At 46.6% G+C, this 19,945-nt stretch overlaps 1 protein-coding gene across 1 annotated transcript in view; it reads left to right on the top strand.

Annotated features, from left to right (window-relative positions):
* Positions 1 to 882: 882 nt before the first annotated feature.
* Positions 883 to 19,945, top strand: part of EIF4G3 (eukaryotic translation initiation factor 4 gamma 3) — a gene marked incomplete at its 3' end in the record, with an annotated part of 356,444 nt that continues 337,381 nt past the window's right edge. The window contains 1 exon segment of the mRNA XM_034753512.1: positions 883 to 1,113. Coding sequence (XP_034609403.1) covers positions 1,091 to 1,113 — 23 coding nt within the window.

Here is a 19,945-nt window from a genome sequence, read left to right on the forward strand (position 1 = left end):
GTGTCCCAACTGTGGATGAAGAAGGGGTCCAGTTGTGGTGCTGGATGGGGGACTGGTTGGGGCCCAGCTATAGGGGAACAAGGGGCCCAGTTGTGGGGCTGGACATGGGGGTGGTTGAGGCCCAGCTGTAGGGGGAGAAAGGGCCCAGCTGTGGGGTGGATGGGGCACTGGTTGGTTGGGTGGGGGGGATAAGAGGCTCAGGTGCAGAGTGGAAGGGGGGCTGGGTTAGGGCCCAGCTGTAGGGAGAAAAGAGGGGCTGGTTGGAACTGAGTTGTAGAGGGAGGAAGGGCCCTGCTGTGTGGGGACCCCAGTTAGGGAACAGTCCAAGGTTGGGTTTCTATCGATTTCCCCAGGTCTCTAAGGCCAGGTCTACACTACACCCCTAATTCGAACTAAGGTACGCAACTTCAGCTACGTGAATAACGTAGCTGAAGTTCGAAGTACCTTAGTTCGAATTAGTTCGAACTTACCTTGGTCCACACGCGGCAGGCAGGCTCCCCCGTCGACTCCGCGGTACTCCTCTCGGCGAGCTGGAGTACCGCAGTCGACGGCGAGCACTTCCGGGTTCGACTTATCGCGTCCAGACTAGACGCGATAAGTCGAACCCAGAAGTTCGATTTCCAGCTGTCGAACTAGCGGGTAAGTGTAGCCAAGGCCTAAGTGAGAGGGAGAGGAGAGCCCACCTCCACTCCTCTGCTGGGGACTTCTCGAATCTTTCCGAACAGCCGAGTGTTCACGAAGCGATCCGAGCCCCTCTCGGCCGTAGGGCCGAACGTTTCCGAAGCAGCGTACATTCCTTTCCCGAGGATCTCCGAAACGATCCGAGCTCGACGCCCGAATCCCACATTCAATCTTTCCAAAATTGCCCGAAGAGTCCCTAGCTAAGGATCAGCGGAGTGACCCGAAGTTTCCCGAGAACGGCGGAGCCGAGGATCTCCGGAAGGAGCCGAAGTTTTTCGAAAGTCCTGAGGCCGAGCGGCTCCGGAAGGGTACGAAGCTTTCCGAACGCGTCAGGGTCGAGCGGCTCCGGAGTGGTCCGAAGGCGCCCGAGCGTCCGTCCTGCCGGACTGCTGAAGGCGGCCGCAGCGCCATGTTTGATGCTCCGCTACTTCAGTGAGGAAAATCCGCCGGAATCGCCCGAGAACCGCCACCGCGAAGGGCGTCGCTTCCCCCGGGGAGGGGGACCGAGACTCCCTGCCGCCGGCGGCCCATAAGCAGCACGGCTTGAGCGGCCCCCGCCGGCCCCTCTCCCCGCCCCAGCCCTCCCGGAGGCGCGTTGTCACGGAGACCGGCCGGTGGTGCTGGCCCGCCGGGCTGTCCCCCGGCCCGCTCCCCGCTCCTTCGGCCCGGCTTCCCCCAGCCCCGCTCCCCGCACTGGGGGGTGGTGGCTGCCCTTTGCGATGAGTTTACCGCAGAAAGCGGCTCTGAAGCCCGGCTCAGCGGCTGCAGCGGCGGCGGGGACCGGCCCCGGGAGCGGGGCGGCGGCAGCGGGGCCGCCTCTCCCCCCGGCTCCCCCTCACTCGGCGGCGGCAACGGTGGCGCCGCCGCCTCCTCACCCCAACATCAGGGCCTTACAGACCCAACCGCCCCAACAGTATCCTTTACACCGGCCAGCCCCCTTCCGGGCTGAGCCCCCCCACAGGGAGGGGTGGGTGGGGGGAGCTGAGCCCCCACAGGGAGGAGGGTGTGCAGAGGCCGCGCCCCCCAATATAGCCAGGTATGGGGGCAAGTCCCTACTCACAGGGGACGGGAACTGCAATCCCTAATTTATATACGTAAGTGGGGCTTCCTTCAGGGTTGGGGTGTACCCGAAAGTATATAAGGAATGAGAGCTGAACCCCCTTTTTCGTGGAGAGGAGGGGGGCTGAGGGGGCTCTGTATGTATGTATAGAGTGGAGGTTTCACCCTTGCTTGTGCAGATGGGGTTGCATGCACTTATTTTTGTGGGAGGGATGGGAGCTTTTATCCCCTACTGCTACAGTGGTGGTGAGGGGCCTATATTTTTTCATATCTAGAGAACTGGGGAATTACACCTACTGATAGTGGTATTGTGAGAAGGGGTCATAGCCCCCTCTACTTTAAATAGAGAATGCAGTGTGAGCAATACCCATCTCTTCATGGAGAGAGCTAATGGGGCTTCATCCCCTTCAAGTGAGGAAGTAGGGATGGCTACAAACTTTGCCCTCAAAGTAGAAGTAGTGCAAATAATAAATGTCAGTTGTGCAGTGAAGTATATAGGGTCATGTTGAGGTAAGTGGGGTTTTTTGTTTTGTTTTTTAAATTAAGGTGAAGAGAAAGCCCAGCTCCCTGGCTAGTGTGAATTGTGGATTTTTAAAATTATGATTATTATTTGTAGTGGAAATTAATCTAATGTGGAAATGTCACACTAGGCACCTTTATCTGTAAAGCCGCTTGTGGTGGGAAGAGGAAATTTTCGATAAGAAACCCACCAAAAATGTCAGTGCTTTAAGGAAAGGCCAGTGTTTCTTTCAATAAATGTTTTAAAGGTCTTTAATGCTCTGCAACTGGGCCTGAAGTCTGGAGGTAAATACTGCCGAGATCAGCAGGAGGGTAGTGTGTTTGTGTATGTATATACATGTTTTATGTTTCTAGTGTTGGACAGCATCCCTGAAAAGTTGTTGATTTTTTTTCAGTGACTTTTGGGAGGGTATGAAGAGAGATCCCCATTGAAAATCAGTGGAGGTGAAATGATAAGTCTATCAATATGTTAACCTAACAGTATGTTTCATGCACTAAGATGACTGTATTGGTGGTTTCAGCCAGAAGTGTTAGTTTTGCTTTGTGTCAGTGCTAATGCTTATTTTTTAAATAAGGAAATGCAGAATATTTTTATAAGGAGGTCAAGCTAAGAGCTGTATAATGTGTACACAAAGAACATATTTCTTATACAGCGTATAATAAGTTTACTGCTCTTACTTTCATTTTGAGGTGAGAAAATCAAGGCCTTTCATAATCTGTTAGGCCCGCTGTTTTCTTGAGCTTCTAGAGTCATTCTTGCTGTTAACCACAAATATTTTTTTAAATCAGGGGACTGCTGATACAGATCTGTTTGGGTCAAAGTGAAGTCTTTAGAGACTTAAGAGTGGTAACTGGAGGGCGAACTCTACCTTTTTCCTAGTATTTTTGGCTAGCTTGTAATATGCTGCAATTTTTAAAAGAACTTACTGAATAGTGAGAATGACTTGTATGTTTTTTCCTAAGTAAGCATGGCAGTGATACCTGAAACTATTGCTCGGGGAACTTGCTTAGTTTTAAGCGATGTGCCAAATGTTGTGGTGGGAAAGTTAGCTAGCTAGCTGCCTGGCTTTTACATACAAAGTCAGTGCTCAGCTGAAGGTCTATCCAGCAAGGTGCTGGGTTGTCTGAATAGGGTTTTTTTTTTTTTTTAAACTTTCCACTTGTTATACAATACTTTTTTGTGTCTTGACAGTTAAATGGTTTCTGCTTGCCTGAATGGATGAGGGTGCTAGAGTTTCGAAAGCATTTTCTTTTAAAGTAATCATTAAAAGAGTCTTTGCGGGATTTCCAACTTCAGAGAATGTTAGTTTAGTGTAGCTTGCAAGATTGGCATATACTTTTGAGGCTAAAACTGGAAAATGCCATCACATTTGGTAAGTTCTGTGGTGCTATTTGACCAAAGGCATTTTGTGTGTGTGAGGGAGGAGAGTGAATTAATCCTAGAAGGGAGCCTGAAGGGTTCACAGCAAGAATGGTTGATTCTGTCATAAAGGAGCCAGTAGTGATGCTGCAGCATGTCACATCACATGAAAGTGACTAGGCTCTAAGAACAAGAGACCTAAAAGAAAGAGAAGTGCAAGGTAAATAAGGTGAATTTAACCTGTGTAAATCTAGAGGAGGACCAATGATATGGTTGGATTTTATTATTTATTTTAGTGACTTGATTCTGTTATGAAGACTTTTTTACTTAATAAAATGCCCCAACCTTTAAAGCTATATAAACTGCCTTTGTAATATATACACACATGCTCCATTCTCTCTTCCATTTTTCCTTAAATAAATGTAGATGTCCCAGATAGTTTTCTCTGAAATCTGGAAGTGTATGTAAATAGTAAATGAAGGCTGTTACCTAGTATAAATTGTAATGTCATTGTGAATATTTTTGGAGAGTATTTTTTGGAGGGTAGTTCATTAGAAACTTACTGAAATGCATTTTTATTTTTAGTGCTGTTTGTTTTTTAATGTTTTTATGACATCAAGAGAGTATTACCTTACAGCAGATAAGTTACAGCAGCAAGTGTCTTCCTGGCAGCATGGGGTGAGCTGCATATGGCAAGGTCCTTGTTTGCTCCCAACACAGTAAAGGGATTTATTTATTTGTTGATGCAAATGGTTAGTATGCTATACGTTGATAGTAGTGTTGAGGATCTGAATCAGTTTTGCAAAGCTGAAATTGAGCTTAAAAGGTTAGTTCTGTGTCCTTGTGCCTTCAGAAATATATATATGCATCTCTAACATTTCTTATACTCTGTTAATTTAATTAATAATAGTTATCTGTACACTTTAACTGTAAGAATAGACAGGACTGTATAGGAGGAGAGCTGGTGTCCATCCACTCAATGTGTATTTGCAGAAAAGAATGAAAAGTGAGACATGATCTGAAGGATTGGGTGGGGAGGAGAGGGGATTTTTTAAAAAAGGAAAGTGAAACTGAATAGTGACAGGTGTAAAGAACAGAAATGTTTGTAATGGGGTTCCATTCTGTTGTCCAGCATGTTGAATAGGAAGTTATTTTTGTGACTACTGCAAAACAGATGAGCTCTGAAAAACTATCTTAAGGTGTAATGATGTAAAGGGTTAATTGGTGTCCTATAAGAAGAACTACTGAAATAATTTTGTAGCTCCAGTAGTAGCATGTGTCTTAAGTCAAACCTGTATTTTCAGATGAAGAATGTTCTATTTGAGAGTTACCAATCGAACAAAGGATCTAAGTGAAATTAACTCTAAAATGTGGAAAACCCACTAATACTTTGAAAGGTGTGTATGTGTATCACCGCAGAGTGACATAATACGTAACATAAATGAATTAAACTGACCACTGGCTTTCTTCTGCACTGGCATTAAGCTTTCAAATTACCTATAAGAAATTGGATTTAGCTGAACTCCATTTGTCTATAGTAAGGGTTGGTCTATGCTGAAAAGTTACATTAGTATAGCTGCATCTCTCTGAGGTGTGAAAAATCCACAGCCCTGAGAGAGAATTTAAACCAACCTAATCCCTGGTGTAGACAGTGCTAGGTTCTTCCATTGACCTAGCTGCTGCCTCTCAAGGAGGTGGATTAACAGTCCCCTCCTTCACTGTAGCGAGTGCCTATGTTGAAGTGCTACAGCAGCTGCAGTGCTTCAATATAAACACTCACTACAGCAGTGGGTGGGGTTCTCCTGTCCCTGTAGTTAATTCATCTCCCTGAGAGGTGGTAGCTTGGCCTTACTGGAAAAACCTAGTGCAGGCTACACCAGCGGTTAGTTTGGCATAGCTGTGTCTCTCAGGGGTGTGGATTTTTCACTTCCCTGAGAGACGCAGCTATGCCAATGTAATTTTTCAGCGTAGACCAGCCCTAAGATTTCTTACGTGAAGGTGTGCATCAGACTGCAAGCTCACCATGGATCTTGTATTTCAGCTTAATAGAACTTCTAATGTGTATTAACTAAAGAGTGTGTTTCCTTTCATACTGACCCTTGTACACTCATCTCTAACGTGTTTGAAAACTTGAGAATTTTTGGCATGTTATTGTTATACTTTACTAGGTACTTTACTTTGCTGTTGTACGAGTGTCATTTGTAAAGTGTAAAAAAAGTAGAAAATGGTTGAAAACGTAAATATTGGACAGTGACAGTCTGCAAATCCCAGTGATAATTGAAGCTGGTGATGATCTAAAAAAACCCTCTCTGCTAAGCTTGTAGCTGTTTTCCATTGCTTCACACTGACTCAACAGATGTTCTAGACTTCAGAGTCACACAGAGTGACAATCCTGGAATCTTATTATATAGCTAATTAAACTACTTTTTGAGTCTTTAAAAGAAATGTCTTTGTATTGTGAATAAATTTTGTTGATCAGTATAATTAGATCATCAGTTTCTTCCCAGCACCAGCCTGGACATCAGCAAATAGTGCATTATAAAGGACAAATGGATTGATTTGTACTGAACTTTAATAAAATTGCATATTTGCTTAAAGTTTATAATGCTGGCTCTTTGGGGTTAATTGAATACTGTACCTTAGAGCCAAATTACAGCCATCCTGAGTTCCGTGCTGGTGTGAGTGGATTTTTTTTCTTTTTCTTTTTCAAACTTGTTTGTATTTGGAACCAATCCAACTTTGTGGTAGCTGGTGGTCTCAAAGGAGGCAACAATAAACTTGACCTTAGTTTATCACTTTAACTGTTACAGAGTGAGACTGGGCATATCTTGGCATGATTATTTTCAGGGTTATTGTAGCAAGGCAGCTACAGCTTATTTTGGGATGGGGTTATTGAGATATATATACATCTCTCTCTCTCTCTCTCTCTCTCTCTGTGTGTGTGTATATATATATATATATATATATATATAAAATTTATTTTTTAATTATGTTTCTGTGGTAAGAGACTCCAGGCATTTGAGCATAGATGAGGCTGGTGAGGAGACTTTTAGGATTTTTTGTTATAGTGCCATTACTGTAGCGGCAAAGGGTATGTCTACACTATGAAATTAAGTCGATTTTTTAGAAATCGATTTGATACAGTCGATTGTGTGTGGTCCCCCCCTCCCCAAGAGCATTAAGTCGGCGGAGTGCGTCCACAGTACCGAGGCTAGCGTCGACTTTAGGAGCGTTGCACTGTGGGTAGCTATCCCACAGTTCCCGCAGTCTCCGCTGCCCATTCGAATTCTGGGTCGAGCTCCCGATGCCTGATGGGACAAAAACATTGTCGTGGGTGGTTCTGGGTACATGTTGTCAGGCCCCCCTCCCTCCATGAAAGCAACAGCAAATAATCGTTTCTTGACGTTTTTTCTGGGTTACCCATGCAGATGGCATACCACGGCAAGCATGGAGCCCGCTCAGCTCACTGTCACTGTACATCTCCTGGGTGCTGCTGGCAGATGCGGTACTGCATTGCTACACAGCAGCATCTCCTTGCCTTGCTGGCGGCAGATGGTGCAATACGACTGTTAACCGTCGTCATCTTGTGGGTGCTCCTGGCCGACCTCGGTGAGGGCGGTCGGGGGCGCCTGGGCAGACATGGGAGTGACTCCAGGTCATTCTCTTCTTTAAGTTTTGTCTAATGGAGATTCAGTCCTGCCTGGAATATCATACGAGCTGGAGGCTTTTGCCTCAGGCTGCTCTCCAAGCCGGCAACACCGCGTGATCGCGTCTACCCCTTGCTCCCATGGCTCATGAAGCCTGGACAGTAGTAAGGAGCAGTTCAACTATAGGCTGAGAAAGTGCAGAATCGTGGTAGAATGTGCCTTTGGATGTTTAAAAGCTCTCTGGCGCTGTTTGCTTACTAGGCTGTTTGTGATTAGAAGAGCACAGCAAGGTGCGCTGCACATCACAGAAGCTTTGAAAACCAGTTTCATGACTGGCCAGGCTTTGGTATGACAGTTGTGTGTTTCTCCTTGATGAAAAACTGCCCCCTTTGTTGATTTTAATTCCCTGTAAGCCAACCCTGTAAGCCATGTCGTCAGTCGCCCCTCCCTCCGTGAGAGCAAAGGCAGACAATTGTTTCGCGTCTTTTTCCGCGCAGATGCCATACCACGGCAGCATGGAGCCCGCTCAGATCACTGCAGCAGTTATGAGCACTGTAAACACCATGCACATTATCCTGCAGCATATGCAGCACTGGAAATTTCAACAGCAGGCGAGGAGGCAACAGCAGCACGGTGACGAGAGTGATGAGGACATGGACACAGACTTCTCTCAAAGCACGGGCCCTGGCAATTTGGACATCATGGTGGTAATGGGGCATGTTCATGCCATGGAATGCTGATTCTGGGCCCGGGAAACAAGCACAGACTGGTGGGACCACATAGTGTTGCAGGCCTGGGATAATTCCCAGTGGCTGCGAAACTTTCGCATGTGTAAGGGCACTTTCATGGAACTTTGTGACTTGCTTTCCCGTGCCCTGAAGCGCAAGAATACCAAGATGAGAGCAGCTCTCACAGTTCACAAGCTGGTGGCAGTAGCCCTCTGGAAGCTTGCAACGCCAGACAGCTACCGGTCAGTCGGGAATCAATTTGGAGTGGGCAAATCTACTGTGGGGACTGCTGTGATCCAAGTAGCCAATGCGATCGCTGAGCTGCTGCTATCAAGGGTAGTGACTCTGGGAAATGTGCAGGTAATAGTGGATGGCTTTGCTGCAATGGGATTCCCTAACTGTGGTGGGGTGATAGACGGAACGCATATCCCTATCTTGGGACCGGAGCACCAAGGTGCTGCAAGCACTGGTCGATCACAAGGGATGTTTCACCAACATCAACGTGGGATGGCCGGGAAAGGTACATGATGCTCGCATCTTTAGGAGCTCTGGTCTGTGTGAACGGCTGCAGCATGGGACTTAATTTCCAGACCAGAAAATAACAGTTAGGGATGTTGAAATGCCTATAGTTATCCTTTGGGACCCAGCCTACCCCTTAATGCCATGGTTCATGAAGCCATACACAGGCACCCTGGATAGTAGTCAGGAGCTGTTCAACTATAGGCTGAGCAAGTGCAGAATGGTGGTAGAATGTGCATTTGGACGTTTAAAAGCGTGCTGGCGCAGTTTACTGACTTTGTTAGACCTCAGTGAAACCAATATTCCCATAGTTATTACTGCTTACTGTGTGTTCCACAGTATCTGTGAGAGAAAGGGGGAGATGTTTATGGCAGGGTGGGAGGTTGAGGCAAATCATCTGGTCGCTGATTACATGCAGCCAGACACCAGGGCGGTTAGAAGAGCACAGCAGGGCGCACTGCGCATCAGAGAAGCTTTGAAAACCAGTTTCATGACTGGCCAGGCTACAGTGTGAAAGTTCTGTTTGTTTCTCCTTGATGAAAACCCACCCCCTTGGTTCGCTCTACTTCCCTCTCCCCCCTTTGATCACCACTTGCAGAGGCAATAAAGTCATTGTTTCAAATTCATGCATTCTTTATTAATTCATCACACAAATGGGGGGATAACTGCAAAGGTAGCCTGGGAGGGGTGGTGGAGGAGGGAAGGACAAGGCCACACTGCCCTTCAAATTTATTGAATGCCAGCTTTCTGTTGCTTCGGCAGTCCCCTGGGGTGGAGTGGTTGGGTGCCCCGAGGCCCCCCCCACCGCGTTCTTGGGCGTCTGGGTGAGGAGGATATGGAACTTGGGGAGGAGGGCGGTTGGTTACACAGAGGCTGCAGCGGCGGTCTGTGCTCCTGCTGCCTTTCCTGCACCTCAGCAGTACGCCAGAGAATATCAGTTTGATCCTCCAGTAGCCTGAGCATTGCTTCCTCTCATCACGCTGACGCCACCAATCATCTTGATCCTGCCACCTGTCTTCGCATTCATTTTGTGCTTTCCTGCACGCTGACAGTGTCTGCCTCTATGCTTTCTGCTGGGCTCTTTCAGTGTGGGAGGACTGCATGAGCTCAGAGAACATTTCATCGCGAGTGCAGTTTTTTTTGCCTTCTAATCTTTGCTAGCCTCTGGGATGGAGATGATACGGGGAGTGTTGAAACATTTGCAGCTGCGGGAGGGAAAAAAAAGGAAGAGTAGTATTTAAAAAGACACGTTTTAGAGAACAATGGGTAGACTCTTTCATGGTGAACCAAGCTGTTAACATTACATAGCACGTGTGCTTTCTTTACAAGGTTGCATTTTGCGTCTTATATTGAGACCCTGCTGGTTTGGTGTGAGAGATCACACACGCAGGGCCGGTGAGCAACAGAATTAGACTTGCAGGCCACGGTCTTTTGGCTTTAACCTTCATAACGTGGGAATAGTTTCAAACAGCAGCACCCTCATTTCTCATACCGAGCACCCGTTGCGTTGGCCATTTAAAAGGAGGTGCTGTGGTTTCCAGTTTAGCGTGCAGCACCAACCCAACTAACTGCCCCCTCCCCCCACCAAATTCTTGGGATGATTGCTTCACCCCTACCCCCACCGTGTGGCTAACAGCGGGGATGATTTCTGTTCAGCCACAGGCAAACAGCCCAGCAGGAACGGCCACCTCTGAATGTCCCCTTAATAAAATTCCCCTATTTCAACCAGGTGACCCTGAATGATATCACTCTCCTGAGGATCACACAAAGAGATAAAGAACGGATGTTGCTTGAGTGCCAGCAAATACCAGGACCATACGCTGCCATGCTTTGTTATGCAATGATTCCAGACTATGTGCTACTGGCCTGGTGTGGTAAAGTGTCCTACCATGGAGGATGGAATAAGGCTGCCCTCCCCAGAAACCTTTTGCAAAGGCTTTGGGAGTACATCCAGGACAGCTTCATTGAGATGTCCCTGGGGGATTTCCGCCCCATTCCCATACACGTTAACAGACTTTTCCAGTAGCTGTACTGGCCGCGAATGCATCCCAAGTCTTCAGGGCAAATTAATCATTAAACATGCCTGCTTTTAAACTATGTGTTATATTTACAAAGATACACTCATCTGAGGTCCCTTCTCTGCCTTCAAGGTCTAGGAGCCCGCCTTGGGTGGGTTGGGAGGGTATTGGCTCCAGGGTGATAAACAGTTCCTGGCTGTCGGGGAAAACGGTTTCTCCGCTTGCTTGCTGTGCGCTATCTTCAACCTTCTCCTCCTCATCATCTTCCTCGTCCCCAAAATCCACATTCCTATTGTGTGAGAATCCATTGACGGAGTCCATGCACACGGCTGTTTGCCTCTCTGGTTCTTTGGTAGGCTTGCCTGAGCTCCTTAAGTTTCACGTGCACTGCTGCGGGTCCTTGTTATAGCCTCTGTCCTTTATGCCCTTGGAGATTTGTTTCAAATATTTGGGCATTTCGTCTTTTGGAACGGAGTTCTGATAGCACGGATTCCTCTTCCCCATACAGCGATCAGATCCAGTACTTCCCATTTGGTCCATGCTGGAGCTCTTTTGAGATTCTGGGACTGCATGGTCACCTGTGCTGATCAGCTCGCCACGCTGGCCAAATAGGAAATGAAATTCAAAAGTTCACAGGGCTTTTTCTGTCTACCTGGCCAGTGCATCTGAGTTGAGAGTGCTGTCCAGAGCGGAGCATTCCGAGATAGCTCCCAGAGGCCATGCCATTGAATTGCGTCCACACTACCCCAAATTCGACCCAGCAAGGTCAATTTCAGCGCTAATCCCCTCGTTGGGGAGGAGTACAGAAATTGATTTTAAGAGCCCTTTAAGTCGACAAAAATGGCTTCGTTGTGTGAACTGGTGCTGGGTTAAATCGATCTAATGCTGCTAAATTCGACCTAAACTCCTAGTGTAGACCAGGGCTAAGTGTTTCCCTGGTAAATTAGATCTATATAGCAGGGTTCCTAGTAGACTTCATGGAGTTTTCTGCTTTTCAGTCTTTCTTGGTTATAGAAGCTCTGCTTGGGTTAAATATATACCTATATAATAATATAAATTGTTTTAAAAATTTCCATTACAGTGAGAAGGATGTCTCCCAGAGGAGTGCCTTAGAGCATAGTCTAAAGATGGCCAGATCAGGCATGGGATTAGTCTGACCTCCTCTGGGAGCTGGTTCCACAGCTAACCCTCCTAATCAGAGAACATTTTATCTTTGGTACTCACTTGTTTTGTGAGCAGCCTTGTCCCAGAGAGTTCAGTTGATGGGGTGGGTAGTGGATGAAGTTCTAGTCCTTGATGTTATTTACCTGTTGATGGCTTTGAAGATTATGACCAAAGCCTTAAACTGCTGATTGAAGTTGCTTGGAAACCAGTGAAAGGATCAAAAGCATGGGTGGAGTTGCTGTGGTTTTAAGGATTGTGCAGCATTTAAGGAGGTGGGCTGCTACATTGTGCACAAGCTATAGCTTCTGCTTTGCTTTCACGTTCAGCCCAAGGTACAGTGGGTTATAATAATCCTGTGTGAGGTAACCGTCCACTGTTCATTGCCAGTCATAGTTGCCTTCAAAGAGTTTTTTCACTGCATTGGAACCAGAGATGTATGTGTGTGTGTGTGTGTGTGTGTGTGTGTGTGGGGGGGGGGTGTTATTAACCTGGTCTGCACTTGTGACAAAGTGGAAATTTTATGTAATATTTTTATGATGCCTATGCGTGTCTCAGGTTCCCTATGTACTTTACATTGCTAATCCAGTGGGTGCAGAAGGGTTAAAAAGCACTCTTGGAGCAGAGCAGGTGACATGAGGTGGTATCACATGCCTGTGTGGGTGGAATGAATGGGTCACTAAAGGACTGTCTGAAGCTGACCAGTGTCAATGGAGGGGCTGTGAAGACAATGGAAGTCCCAAAGACTGAGCAGCTGGCACTTTTCCACTGGAATCTCTGGAGGCAGAACATATGAACTCAGCAAGGGTCTGCAGGAGTGGGACAGTGGACTGAGAGGTGTCAGGTGGCTGGCATGAGAGTTCTCTTTTGGAAGAGACTGAAGAACTCTCACCTGGGAAAGATGAAAAGCCAGAAAGAGATTCCATGGCAGCTTGGCTGGGTAGAACACTGGTTTAAGTAGAATGGACTATCTCAAAATAAATAAATACAAAATAAGATAAAATATATGGAGATATACCTATCTCATAGAACTGTAAGGGACCCCAAAAGGTCGAGTCCAGCCCCCTGCCTTCAATAGCAGGACCAAGTACTGATTTTGCCCCAGATCCTTAAGTGGCCCCCTCAAGGATTGAACTCTCAACCCTGGGTTTAGCAGGCCAATGCTAACCTTTATTTCTCTATGCTAGCCTAGGGACTTTGTGATGCTGTGTTCCAGGCAACTAATAAACCCTACTCTGTTTTGGAAAGACTGCCTGGTGTTGCTACAAATACTTGATGAGGTGCATTGGTCCCTGAAGAGTGTAAAAGTGTCTGAGCAAGAGTCTATCTCAGTTGGACTAGCTGGACAGAGCTCATGATGTGAACCTGGAGTGCGGAAGTCCAAGGGTGGTCTCTGAGTTGTTGAGGTTGCATGGTCTACCTTTAAGAAAGAGTGGGACCTCATGAAGGCCTGGGACCTGAAGGGTTTCCTCAAAGGGAATGTTTAAAAGCTGGGGTGTAGCATGACAGCAGTGTCCCCTCATGTTAAAGCTTAATGAAACATCCTTGGATCTGTTTTGAGTACAAGTTCTTAGGCCCTAGAAGGAATCTTCGAAAATTTTGATCCGTTCAAGGAACAAATGAGGAAATGGCGTTGCCTTCTTATAGCTACCTTAAAAATATTAAGATATTAAGATTTTTATTTCGTCTCGTACTTTGGGAGGTACATATTAGGGAGGGGTTCTCTTGAACCCTGAGTTTCTCCTCGCCGTTACATCATCGTGACTCTTCTGCAGAGGACTGGGCATATGTCACTCATCGCATTGCCAAAAAAAGTACTGCTCCATCTTCTGTGTTACTTTCTCCACTCTAGTACATCTTGATATTCTTTCAAATGAAAATTGTATTTGATTTTGTTTAATGACAGGAGATGAAGAAGATTTGTTCTTGACTAGAGTGCCCGTAATTTTTCCTCTAGGAATTATAGAAGAGCAATAACAGCAATACAGGAATTCCTTTGAGAGTAAACATTGATTGTCTTTGACTCGTGTTTTTTAAAACTACAATATTTTCTGTTAAAGAATAACAGTGGCGGGTGAGGTCTGTACCTAGTAGCGTTGTAGTAATTAGCATTCATATTTATGTAAACTTCTGTTTTTTTGGGGTTTGTGCACTATTTAGTTTGAAATGATTTCCCTAGTTTTTTTTTTGTTTGTTTGTTAAAGGTTTACAACAGGGGTAGGCAACCTTTCAGAAGTGGTGTGCCGAGTCTTCATTTATTCACTTTAATTTAAGATTTCGCGTGCCGGTAATACATTTTAACATTTTTTTTAGAAGGGGTCTCTCTCTAAGTGTATATTATATAACTAAATTATTGTTGTATGTAAAGTAAACAAGGTTTTCAAAATGTTTAAGAAGCTTCATTTAAAATTAAATTAAAATGCTGATCTTACGCCGCCAGCCTGCTCAGCCCGTTGGGTTCAGGGCAGAGGGCTGGGTGTGGGGGGGACTCGAGGTCAGGGCAGAGGGCTGGGGTGTGTGTGTGGGGGGGGACTCGAGGTCAGGGCAGAGGGCTGGGGTGTGTGTGTGGGGGGGGACTCGAGGTCAGGGCAGAGGGCTGGGGTGTATGGAGGTGCAGGGCACAAGGCCGGGTGTGTGGGGGGGTTCAGGGCAGAGGGCTGGGGTGTGTGTGTGTGGAGGTGCAGGGCAGAAGGCTGGGTGTTGGGGGGGGGGGCCTGGGGGCCGGGGCAGGGGGCGGGGAGGTGGGGGGGGATGCAGGGCAGAAGGCGGGGGGTGGGGGGCAACTCGGGATCAGGGCAGAGGGCTGGGGGGAGTGTGGGGGGTGCAGGGCAGAAGGCTGGGGTGCTTGGCTCGTGGAGGTGCTCCCAGCCCCCTTCCCTGAGCGGCTCATGGCAAGGGGCTGGGAGGGATATGACCTGTTCCACCCCCTTCCCCCAGGTCCGTCCCTACCTCTCTCTGCCCGCTCTACGGAGCAGCGAGCACGCTGCGCTTGGCTCTGCTCCTCTGGGAGGAGGAGGAGCCGGAATGCACCACGTTGGGGAGAGCGGTGGCCGGGGAGGGCTGAGTGGGGCGGGGGGCTGGGACCCTCTCCCCACCGCTCTCCCCTGCGGGGGCAGGAGGCAGAAGCTTGATCCTGTGGCAGCCAAGCTTCCCTCCTCTCCTGCTTGATCGCACAATGTGGTGCATTCCGGCCTTCCTTCTCCTCCTCTCAGTGGGCAGCAGCGTGCCACTCAGAATCGGCTCGCGTGCCGTGTTTGGCATGCGTGCCGTAGGTTGCCGACCCCTGGTTTACAATATTGAATCAATCACAGTGGTTTCTGGATGTAGTACAGAAATTAACAAGAACAATTGTTACGTTTTCTTTTTGTGCCAAATGCTGGGAACAATTCCTGTTGCCTCTTAATGGATAAGTGTCCTTTGGCTTCAGGCTCAAGTTAAGATAGTTAGATAAATACGTGTGCCTTGTACTGCTTCTTTAAAAAAAATAAAAATAAAAAAATAAATAAAAATTATCAAATTCAGGCTCTCTGACTGTACAAAAAAGTTAATTTTATAGCTGGGTGATCTCCATCGTGAATGTCCTGTTGCCTGTCCTCCTGGACTTCAATACTGGAGGTAGTCAGCAAAAGCTTTCTAGTAAAAGCAGCTAGCTGCCTTAATGAGCCTTATGGCAAGAGGTGGTGTCAGAGAGAGTCCGATCTCATGCAGTTCAGGATTTTATAAATGTTAACCAACACCTTGAATGGCATGATCCCGGTTTCCTTTTACCAGTGCTGAGTGTAACATGTTTGCTTGGCTCAGTTGGGAGGTGGGCAGCTGCATTCTGCAGTAACTAAGGCAGGGGTGGTTTTTGAGAGTTCCAGGAAGAATGCGTCCAGCCAGGATTTGTTAAAGGCATGGGTAACTGGTAAAGTTAGCATCAGAAAGATTGCAATCTCTGGGCTAGCTGAAGATGGTAAAAGGCACTTAAAGACTCTTCTGCTGTCTGGGAATCAAAGAATGTCAGTGAGGTCTAATGACTGCAGGGAAGCCAAAGGTATAGATGAATTGCACAGTAAAATTTTGGAAGTGTATATATTTTGACAGAAATTTGAGTTGTAGAATTGAGTATTGGTATACAGGGTGTATTGCAGCCCAAAAGTCTGTCCCCATAAATCTGTTAAATAAGAGGATGATGGGATGGAATCGTGAAACACCTTGGGGAGCATGAGATATTGCCTCTTGTGTCCTCTGGGTTCTCCTTGAAAGGAATGGTTGAAGCCACTGTAAATTGATCCCACCTAATCCTATGGCAACTGACTGAGTAAATACTAGCATCTTGAATATGTTGTTATAAATTATCTTAGTAACAACCACAGTTAATTGTTATGGTTGTGCTTTCCTTTTTGCTAGGAAAAGAGGATAATTAAGATCCAAGTAATAATTCAGAATTTACCGGGCTTGTATTTTAGGATCTAGAGTAGGGCTGGGGAACCATTTTTCTGTCAGGGGCCATTGACGCACAGAAGAAATCAGTCGTGGGCCACACACATTCCCGCGGCGGGGGGCGCGCGGGCGGAGGCTCTGGACTTTCCCCCTACAGTGGGGCAAGCCAGTGCTTGCGGCTCCAGCCCCGCAAGCGGAGGGAGGGGAGGCTTGGGGCTTCCTCTAGGCTCCTGGGTAGGGCCAGAAATAAGGGGTTCAGGATATGGGAACGGGCTGGGGCAGGGGGTTGGGGTATGGGAGGGAGTGAGGGTTCCGACTGGGGGTACAGGCTTTGAGGTGGGGTTGGGGATGAGGAGTTTGGGGTGCAGGAGGGGGCTCCGGACTGGGGCAGGGGGTTGGGGTGCAGGGTCTGGGAGGGAGTTAGGGTACGGCAGGGAGTTCGGGGTGCAGGCTCCGGCTGGGTGGCGTTTACCTGAGGTGGCTCCTCGTCAGTGGTGTGGCGGGGCTAAGGCAGGCTCCCTGCCTGCCCTGGCCCTGCGCTGCTCCCGGAAGTGGCCGCCATGTCTGGCCCCTAGGCAGAGGGGCAGCCAGGAGGCTCTGTGTGGTTGGGGGATCTGTCCAAGTCTCCTTTATGACAGTTATGATGTAATTGTAGTGAACATAGCAGGTATGTACAGTTTTTTAAATGAATCTGCATTATTAAGACATCTTGAACTTTTCACTGGAAGGTAAATCCGCTAATGTTTTGTTCCCCCCTAGTCTATTTCATTGTCTTCATTGTGTTTTCAGGTCTGACAGACCTGCTTACAACTCAGAAAGAATGCTGAAAATACCCTTTAGAAAGGGTGATAAATTAGAAACTCTCATTCCTTCTTTTCTGCTCCTATTTAGACTGTAAGTTTGTCTTAAGACGTTCAATACCAAATTCAATTCCAGGAAACCAGAGTGTATGTACACTCTTCAAAACCCTCCCTCCCACCTCTGCCCCATGTTTACCTTGATCATGTGGAAGGTTGCTAAATTGTCACTGATGTACAGTGTAGTCTTAAAGCATGGTTACACTAGAGAGTTTAGTGGCACAGCTGCACCAATGCCGCTGCAGTGTTGTAAGCTCTCTAATGTAGCTGCCCTTAGCTGATGGGAGAAAGCTCTCCTGTCAGCTTAACTACTCCAGCCCCCGCAAACAGCAGAAGCTATGTTGGTGAGAGAAGCTCTCCCACTGATATAGCGCTGTCCACACCTTGCTTATGTTGGTGTGGCTTATGTTGCTTGGGGGGGGGGGGCGATTTATTCGCACCCTGAGTGACACAAGTTACACTGACGTAGCCTCTACACTACAGAGTATGTCTACACTAGAGACCTTACAGCGGCGCAGCTGTAAGGCCCCCATGTAGCTGCTCTACGCCGATGGGAGAGAGCTCTCCTGTCTGCATAATTAAACACCCCTCCAACTAGTGGCGGTAGCTATTTTGGTGGGAGAAGCTCTGTGTGACTCGAAAGCTTGTCTCTCTCACCAACAGATCAGAATCCCACTTCAAATTCCTCATAGCTTGAAGAACTTGGATTCAGTTGATTTTATGATAACTATTTTTAGATACAATATAGAGATGGAGAATGCAATTTTGAAATGTATGTGTGACATTTTAGGGACCTGGACCCCAAGTAACTAACAGTAGTCTTAATTTGTGTTAAAGCAAATGGTTGCAATAAAACCCAACAGCTACGTTATCAAAAATGTTTAGGTATGATAAAATGAATAAAACTGTTCTAGTGCAGTGCTGAAGAGCAAAAGTACATGTTGATGTACTCGTTCAAATTCAGAATCTTTGTCAATATTTTGAGTTACTTCTACAGATACTGCAGCATGAGCACCTATATTTTGGAGTGGTTTTCCAACCTTATAACTTAGTTGCCTACTACAGGTAGGCATAAGGACTGCAGGTAAAACTAGGAGATTCAACTTCTTTTAAGAGTTCAGGTTGGGAGGGGCCAGGCACTTGTTCCCACACTGTATCTGCTCTAACTAAATGTAAAATTATTCAGTTCTCATCTGGTTATGTATTTCAGTGTAAATTTGGATTAGAAATTAGCCTTGTGATTGATTTTAAGTAAGTTGTGTACATTTTAAAAAAGTGTGTGGGAATGAGAGAGAGATTTCATATATGAACTAACAAAGATTACTCTACTGTTGGAATTATTATTATTTAAACAGGGTATTACCATGACACTAATTAGATTTAATAAAGGAATGTATGATTAAAAGTTCAAATGGTATTATACAATTGCTCTAAACATACCTAAAAAGCCTAAATAATAAGCAATTTACTACACCCTAACAACAAAACATTTGATCAAGATATTTACAAACAGGCTAATAGCAGGGGTGCTTACCCCATATTGGTTGGCTCCAACTTGGTCAGGTAGGTATTAGTAATGAAATCTAAGAGTTCACTTGTTTATTAAAGGGTATAAAAAAAGCAGTGCCATTGCCAAATACTGACTTCAGCTAAAAACCAGTTTGAGACAGTTTATCCTTACTTCCAGTCTGTAAATCTTATCTGGATTAAATCTCCTTTCTGATGGGCAGGATCCTCTGGGAGAATAACATGAAGGGGAAAGGGGTCCAGGAGAACTGGCTGTATTTTAAAGAATCCTTATTGCGGTTGCAGGAACAAACCATCCCGATGTGTAGAAAGAATAGTAAATATGGCAGGCGACCAGCTTGGCTAAACAGTGAAATCCTTGCTGATCTTAAACGCAAAAAAGAAGCTTACAAGAAGTGGAAGATTGGACAAATGACCAGGGAGGAGTATAAAAATATTGCTCAGGCATGCAGGAGTGAAATCAGGAAGGCCAAATAACACTTGGAGTTGCAGCTAGCAAGAGATGTTAAGAGTAACAAGAAGGGTTTCTTCAGGTATGTTAGCAACAAGAAGGTCAAGGAAAGTGTGGGTCCCTTACTGAATAGGGGAGGCAACCTAGTGACTGAGGATGTGGAAAAAGCTAATGTACTCAATGCTTTTATTTGCCTTTGTCTTCACGAACAAGGTCAGCTCCCAGACTACTGCACTAGGCAGCACAGTATGGGGAGGAGGTGACCAGCCCTCTGTGGAGAAAGAAGTGGTTTGGGACTATTTAGAATAGCTGGATGAGCACAAATCCATGGGGCCGGATGCGCTGCATCTGAGGATGCTGAAGGAGTTGGCGGATGTGATTGCAGAGCCATAGGTCATTACCTTTGAAAACTCATGGCGATCGGGGGAGGTCCCGGATAACTGGAAAAAGACTAATGTAGTGCCCATCTTTAAAAAAGGGAAGAAGGAGGATCCAGGGAACTACTACAGGCCAGTCAGCCTCACCTCAATTCCTGGAAAAATCATGGAGCAGGTCCTCAAGGAATCAATTCTGAAGCACTTAGAGGAGAGGAAAGTGACCAGGAACAGTCAGCATGGATTCACCAAGGGCAAGTCATGCCTGGCCAATCTAATTGCCTTCTATGAGGAGATAACTGGGTTTGTGGATGAGGGGAAAGCAGTGGATGTGTTATTCCTTGACTTTAGCAAAGCTTTTGATACGATCTCCCACAGTATTCTTGCCAGCAAAGTAAAAAAGTATGGGCTGGATGAATGGACTATAAGGTGGATAGAAAGCTGGCTAGATAGTCGGGCTCAACGGGTAGTGATCAATGTCTCCATGTCTAGTTGGCAGCCAGTATGAAGCGGAGTGCCCCAAGGGTCAGTCCTGGGGCCGGTTTTGTTCAATATCTTCATTAATGATCTGGAGGATGGCGTGGACTGCACTCTCAGCAAGTTTGCAGATGACACTAAA

Source organism: Trachemys scripta, chromosome 19, assembly GCF_013100865.1.
Source record: "Trachemys scripta elegans isolate TJP31775 chromosome 19, CAS_Tse_1.0, whole genome shotgun sequence".
Lineage (NCBI taxonomy): Eukaryota > Metazoa > Chordata > Testudines > Emydidae > Trachemys > Trachemys scripta.